The sequence below is a fragment of the Mus caroli genome, chromosome 6 (assembly GCF_900094665.2).
Source record: "Mus caroli chromosome 6, CAROLI_EIJ_v1.1, whole genome shotgun sequence".
In the NCBI taxonomy this organism is placed as follows: Eukaryota; Metazoa; Chordata; class Mammalia; order Rodentia; family Muridae; genus Mus; species Mus caroli.
Genome location: NC_034575.1, coordinates 13,181,977 through 13,189,610, shown reverse-complemented (window position 1 = coordinate 13,189,610; position 7,634 = coordinate 13,181,977). Strand labels below are relative to the sequence as shown.

Genomic DNA, 7,634 nt, shown 5'->3' with positions numbered 1-7,634 from the left:
TGTCAGTTTGTTTTCTTATACCACATGGGGCTGAGGGGGTACTATTTCCATATTTTTGGACCACCCACATAAATCACTCACTAGAAAAACATACCACAGGCTTGTCCCCAGGCCATTCTGATAGGGGCAACTTCTCAGTTCCTCTTCCCAGATGAATCTAGCTTGTCTTAAGTTGACATAAAACTAGCCAGCATACTTCCTATATCACTCCTTGAAGCAGGATTTCCATTATTCAGACCTTGCTCAAAAGGCTTGTTCTGGAATCCCTTCTCTGTCTTTAGAAGCTGGAATCAGAGGCCGGCTGCCATGATTACCTGACATTTCTATGGGTTCTCAGAATCTGAACTCCAGTCTTCATGCTTGTGTGACAAGCATTTCAACCACTAAGCCATCTTCCAGCTCATATTATTTTCTATGCTATCTAGTTTTTATGTCACTTGACCCAAGCTAGACTCTATTTAGAAGGAGGAACCTCAGTGAGAAAATGTTCCCATTAGACTTGCCTGTGGGCAACCCTGAGATGGAGGTGCATTTTCTTGATGATTGATATGGGAGGACCCAGTTCACGGTGGCCAGTGCCACTTCTGGTTTGGTGATCTGGGAGCTATATGAAAGCAAATTCAGTCAGCCATGTAGAGCAGGCCAGTAAGGCACCCTCCTCATGGCCTCTGCTTCTGCTCCTGCCTTTAGGTTCCTGTCCTGTTTGAGTTCCTGCCCTGATTTCCTGTGATGATGGACAATAATGTCTAACAATAAGCTAAAATCAACTCTTTCCTCCACAAGTTGCTTTTGGTCATGATGTTTTATCATAGCAAAAGAAGCTCTAACTAAGACAATCTCTTTCCTCAGAAGGTTCCTATGAATGTGCCCTGTGTTGGTTCACCAAATGTCACAGGAGATACATAGCTAAGAACTTTTTTTCCTGGTTTAAAGTGGCTGTCAGGAATCGAATCTGCTGGCTCAGTCCAATAATTGTAAGGGTCCAAATACTAGGGGTATAAAGATGATAGGATTTTCTCTTCAAAAGACAGAAGAGTGAACTTTGTATAAGACAGCACTCCTGGCTGGAAGCCTGGCTGTGTACAGGAAATAAAGAATTAGCCCCCACTGTATTTTATAAACATCAGTATAAACTTGGATTTTTAAAGAATCAGATATCCCCAAAGTGCTACACCATTCTTAGATGGCTGACTCATAATCTTTGAGTTCCTGTTCCATTTTGAGAATATAGAGCTAAGATGACTATAATTTCTCTAATACCTAAAGGCCCCAAAGGATGGATACATGTATATATCAAAAGGAGGATTTTGATGGGGCAAAAAGACATCTCTTCCCTACTGCCACTTGCAGATCCAGCTTTCTGTGAACGGTGCATTGAAGTTCCTTTGTCCCAGCTTCTGGCCCATGGATGCTTTCTTGCTAGAGAAGAGCTCCAAGTTAAACCAGAACCAAGGACTCCAGCAGGGGAAAGGCTGTCAGAAAAAAATGCAGGGAATTGAAAACTCAGGAAAAACCACCCGTAGCAACACAGAGACTTCCAGAGAGTCAGGCCTGCAAATCTATATAGCTACTGCCCATACATTGAGGAATCAGCATCTGGGCCACGGAGCCAGGGGAATTCAATCTTAGGCTTCCTCTGTCATTATGTAAATGAGGTAGGTAATCAAGCAGGACTAGCTACAGCCAACTCACGGTATACAAGATGTTACGTCACTTTATTTCAACTGTATGATTCATCAGAACAATTATTAACACATGGAGTACCATTCAGCTCAACTGCAGGTATAGGCAGTGACGAGTATCTAATTCTTTAGGAAAATGACTTACTCTTACAATCTGTCCAGACACATTGCCCTAGGAAGAGTCATAAATAGAGAACATGATTTTCACATTACAGCTTTCTCGAGCATGTATATACAGGTATGGGTGTCTTCCACAGCTCTTACTGTTCTTGGCGCATTCATTTTCTTGACCCTGTAATGGCAGACAATTCTTTCTACAGAGCAGATCTTTTTTTCTTTCTGTCAGTCTTTGACAGTGCTCTGTAAATTTGCACTACTCTTCATAATTATGAAGCAGTAATATTTGAATTGAAATAAATCTGGGCTATAGTTCCTTATGTGTTCTGATATGCTCCACCACCATCAAAGACCTGTTGATGCCATCATTTTCCTGTAACAACAGCCAAGTTCAACGATTGGGTTTCAGCAGAGCACACCCATGTCATAGCTTGCCCTCTTAACCCTTGGCTTCAAGTCCTGGTGACGTAATGAGGGTGGAGTGTACTGGCAATCAGTACACTTCCTTATCATAACTTACAGCCATTTAAAAAACCATGCTGCCGTTGAACTGGGTCTCACATACCTCTTCTGAAATGCTCACAGTGCAGGATTTCTGCGGCCTAAGGAAAAATTTTCTTACATCATTAAAAATAAACATTTCTATAAAAATATAATACTTTCAATGTTTACACGGACAAAACCAGCTAGGGTAAGCTAAGCCACATGCACTATACAGTAGTAAGCACAAAATTCCACAGAGCAAGACATGTCAAAAGTCCTGTCCACAGTAACTATTCATCCAAGATTTTCAGTTGGCTTTTGTCTGTTTCAAAATATGCTTTTGTTTAACCTAAAATATGTCCTAATGCAAAAATGAGACTTCCCCAAAAGTGTTGGGTGTAATTGTTTCAGGCGAGAAGCCTCCTCCTGAACGAGAGTGTCTGGTTCTCGATCATTGACCCTTTCTTTCTTCTATACACAGGTTGTGACTGGAAGTAGCAAAGCCTTCAGTCAATTTATTTTGTCCTTTAAAAACATACTGAGTTGCCTTTAAAAAGATTTATCACCACAAGTTACTTATTTCCAAAGTTGCCATTAAAAAACAGATAAAAAATTTAAATGTCCACATTCATTAGATCAGAACAAAATCTTTCTCAAACAGTTGAAATTTTGTTTGCTAAGACAGACAGTGTAACCCATGCTGGCCTATATATAAATCATCTGTATGTAGCCAAGGTTGGTTTCAAACTTGTGGTAATCTGCTTGCCTCAGCTTCCCAAATGCTGGGTTTGTAGGTGTGAGCCAACACTCCTTGCTAAGCAGCTGGGTTTTAAATGAGGAATATTTTACTGTAACAAAGTTATTTCTTGAAATAAACAATCTTCCTATTGTCATCTATGTACAATACATAAAATCCCTGATAATTTATAAACACAGCTCATGTCATGCTAGTTTAAGAATAGTGCTTTGTCCGTGGATGTTCTTCCAACCGAAGGAATGTGTACATGAACATTTAAAAGGGAATGTTTGCCTGATGGGTGGACAACATCAGAAATGGAAAATGTTCACGACTACAACACAACAAAAATATTTTTAAAACACTGGAATTTCAACAAGCAGCCTGCTAGGAACACCACATTTATCCTGAAAGAGGGCGTCTCTTCTGAGTTTTCTGAGAAATCTTCAAAGTTCATTGTATTGGATATATATATATATATATATATATATATATATATATATCTTATTTTTAAAACTTTTAAGCCAGAACTGAGATTTAGAACTCCGCTGAGATAGGAGTGTTGTAGCTGCAGGTTGCCACTGGTCCCCAGCCTGTGGGGACCATGCTTCTGTTGCTGTTGCATTGTCAGATGAGAAATTCCTTAGAATCCAGGAATTTGAAATAGCAAGTCAATGTCTCATAGTGGTGCAGTTACCGCAAAAGCAAAACAAAAAACAAAACAAAACAACAACAAACGTTAAGTGACCTTCCAAAGGCCAGGCAGTGAGAACTGTTGGGGAAGGGATAGTCAGGTTTGGGCCAGAACTGTTTCTTGGAAATGAGCTGGTGGACCTCTCATTCATCATGTGTTCCCCTCGCCATCAATGTTGTCTTGGGATGGCAACAGAGAAGGATATGGAGCAACACATTTTACATTCACATAAGTAGCGTTCACGTGGACGTAGTGTTCCCCAATGAACGTGGAGAAGATTGAGGATATCCTGGAGACCAGTTCAGAAAAGGATGGGCGCATTTCCGCTTTGGGGTGCCAGCATTTTAGCATCACTTCGTACCTGTTTCAGAAAGAAATGCTGTGAGAGGCACAACGGCAACAAGCACTTCTGCACACGTCATGAACTGTAGACACACACAAGACCCCACCAGACCCTTACTTACAAGGCATCTGGACAGTATTCTGGCTGCAAGAGTCTTCTGCCTTGCAGCAGGTAGATAGTGATATCAAATGTGTTCACGTCGGGGTAAGGAGGGGCTCCTCTCGTCATGAGCTCCCAGAGGAGCACACCAAAGGACCACTAATAAAGCAAGACAGAGAAGCCAGTTGAGAAAAGTGTTAACCACACTCCTATGAAGGGGAAATCGGCAGCTCTCCATAATTCATCCTTGCTTGACACATTTCACACCATTTCTATTTACAGGGAAATTTTCTCTACAGAGAACTAGAACATTTCATGGCCTGTTTAAACCGGAATGAGATAAGGTTCAGATTACAAGAATTATAGTTATATATTCAAAAAGAATATGTGAAGTCTTCCGGATGTTTAGGATTTAATTGGTGGTTAGTGGAGTACATTTTCTGAGTTTGTTCTTGCAGGGTCAAGGTACCAACATGTTCCTATCTTTCCCTTCAATAGTTTTGCCACAACTTTAGAGTTTTATAGATAAGAATGACTTCCCAGAATTAAAAAAGATGGATTAAAAAATTCTAATTATGTATGTTTGTGGGTTGGTGTGAGTATATTTGCACCATGTGGATAAAGATGCCCATGGAGGCCAGAGGACATCAGATCCCCTGGGACTGACGAAGATCATTGTGAGATGCCTGATTCAGGTGTTAGGAAGAGAACATAGATCCTCCTGCAAGAGAAGTCAGTGCTCTTAGGCTGCTGAGCCATCTCCAGTCTTATGGATCCAAGTCCTCTTCTGACCTCTGTAGGCACCAGGTCTACATGCAAAACATCAAAATATATACATTTAAAGAGACAAGAGCTGGAAGCTTATCTAAGGACACAGTACTTGCTATGAAATCGTAAAGACTAGACTTCTTATTACTAGCGCCACAAAAAGAGGGGCAGGCATAGCAGTCTGTCTGTAATTCCAGCCTTTGATAGATGGATACAGGGGATCCCTAACTAACAAGGGCAAACTAGCTAGTTAGACTAGCTGAACAGAGAGCTCCAGGCTCAAGAGACCTTGCTTCAGTAAATACAGTGGAGAGAGACTGAGGAAAACACCAAGTATCAACTTCTGACCTCCACAAGCACTCGCTGGTGCACACGAGTTTACACACACACACACAGAGGCACACACACACACACACACACACACACACAGAGGCACACACATCAAACAAATATGAACATGCAAAAAGGGAAAAATGTGAACATATCTAAATGTTAATGTTAAAGGGAAACTCTAAATCAGTGTAAGTAAAAAAAAAATCTGTATTAAATGCATAACTAATCCAATTGCTAGGCAACAGTTTTCTATTGAAAACTAATTTCAATAAATCTGAAAATGCTAAAGTGCCTGGTTAATGCGAAACAGCTGTATCAGTATTTTCCTGGAAGACCAGAGAGACATGGAGGGGCTGAGGGAGTTGCTAAAACCCCCTTATGTATCTGAATTCACACTGGCAAACACATTTAAAGAGTTCCTGACCCTCAGGTCTGGCAGTGTCTATTGAACTTCACAGATAGGCACTTTCTTCTTGATTTAAAGCTCCCTACTCAAAATAGCACAGGTCAGACATATCATTCTTCCTTACCCCACCCCCACCGGACATGAGACAACCTTGACAAGGAGGTAAGTCAGCATAGGCAAGTCACCCTGTGCAGAGGACACAGAACAATAGTTTTTGCTAGGTGACATTTCCAGGTCATTTCCATACAAAAGAGCCTATGGGAAGGGGATGAGGCATGTATGTATGTGTGTGTGTGTGTGTGTGTGTGTGTGTGTATGTGTGTAAGAAAGAGAATCTATACCAAAAAGGAAGTTAGAACCAAATATAGCTCAGAATATTTAGCGAAAAGAGCAATATATATGTCTTGGAATTCTGAGACAGAAGGAAACTGTGGCTCCAGGGTCAGCTCTCTAGTTGTTAGAGTTGCCAAAGCATCACATCAATGGCTCTTTCCTTTGTTCAAACATAAGAGCCACCCCTCCCTTTTTCAATTAATTAATTAATTAATTTTGTGTGTGTGTGTGTGTGTGTGCATGTGCACACATGCTATGGCGAATACATGGAGGTCAGAGAATAACTCCCAGGATTCAGTTCTCTCCGACCACCTTGTGGGGTCACGATGGGGAGCAGACAGGTCATCAGGCCTGTGTGCAAGCACCTCTAACCACCAAACCACTGTGCCGCCGGCCCGCAAGAGCTCTCCTGCCCTTTTTCTTAGCATCGGGGGTACTGTCTCACCCTGTAGTCTACTTTGGCCTTGAGCTGGCAGCAACCTTCCCACCTCTGCCTCCTGAGAGCTGTGTTATAAATAACGAGCCACTCTTGTCTGTTTCAAGAGCCATTAAGATCATCGAAGTAGGGAACACAAATCCTCTCCCAGCAGCGAGCAAGATAATTTCACTCTCAGCTCAGCCTCTCATCAAAGTTTTCATACATCTAAACTCTTATTCTGGAAACTTACGGGGTAAACACTTACGCTCTAGAACTTCAGTTAAAATTTAAGTCCACTGAACAAGTGCCGACTGATCTTTGATCCTGTACAAGTCAGTTATTGTCCAGATAGGTGGGTCCCAGGGCTGATTGAACTGTGTTAACAGTGTTGTGCAATAAATCCGTAACTGTAATAGAGACTGATGATAGAGAAGCAGGACAGCTGCTGTGAAAAACCAGAGAGCACGAGAAAGATTATGGGAGGATGGAGGGCAAAATGGATCTCCGGGAAGAGGCACAAACTGACGCAAGAGTTCATGGCGTCAGACGTCAGGATGGAGCCATGTAGTAGCCAGAGTATGCCCATGAAGCTAGGTATGTTGGCACGCATCTCTAATCCTAGACTTGGGAAACTGAGTCAGAAGAATAATGAGTCTGAGGCCAGACTGAAGTGCTAGAGACCCTGTCTCAAACTCGTATCTCCCTCCAAAACGCACAGGTATTTCTTCCTGTTGAGTTTCCAATGCTGGAGAAGTCACACTTCTCACCTGTGGAGTAGGTGATGAGGAGATAATGGTTTCAGCAAAACTGTGAGGGGAGGTTTTCAAATGTTGAAAATGGGCTAGGCTGAAACTGACTGAGTCATGGCTGCCATGTGCCTGGGGACTGTGACCTCAAAGGTACATAAGGCAAAAGGAGACTCTAGCCGGAGACACGGCTGAGTTGGTAGAGAGTTTTCCTAGCATGCACAAAGCCCTGGGTTCCTCTCCCAGTACATATAACACCAGGAATGGTAGAACATGCCCATCATTCTAGCTCCCAGGAGGCAGAAGCAAGAGTATCAGAAGGTCAAGCACTTCCTCAGCTGCACTGTAAGTTTGGGACCAGCCTGGGCTACAAGAGTAAGACTCTGACTAGCCTGGGCTACAAGAGTAAGACTCTGACCAGCCTGGGCTACAAGAGTAAGACTCTGTCCAGCCTGGGCTACAAGAGTAAGACTCTG

The 7,634-nt window shown here is 42.3% G+C and overlaps 1 protein-coding gene across 3 annotated transcripts in view; it reads right to left on the bottom strand.

Annotated features, from left to right (window-relative positions):
• Nucleotides 1–1,688: 1,688 nt before the first annotated feature.
• Met (MET proto-oncogene, receptor tyrosine kinase) overlaps nucleotides 1,689–7,634 on the bottom strand; it is a 109,063-nt gene continuing 103,117 nt past the window's right edge. For all 3 annotated transcript variants that reach the window (XM_021164365.2, XM_029478169.1, XM_029478168.1), the window contains 2 exons: nucleotides 4,177–4,313; nucleotides 1,689–4,073 (listed from right to left, as the gene is read on the bottom strand). In XM_021164365.2, coding sequence (XP_021020024.1) covers nucleotides 3,863–4,073; nucleotides 4,177–4,313 — 348 coding nt within the window. In that variant the 3' untranslated portion in view covers nucleotides 1,689–3,862. The remainder of the gene's footprint in view (nucleotides 4,074–4,176; nucleotides 4,314–7,634) is intronic.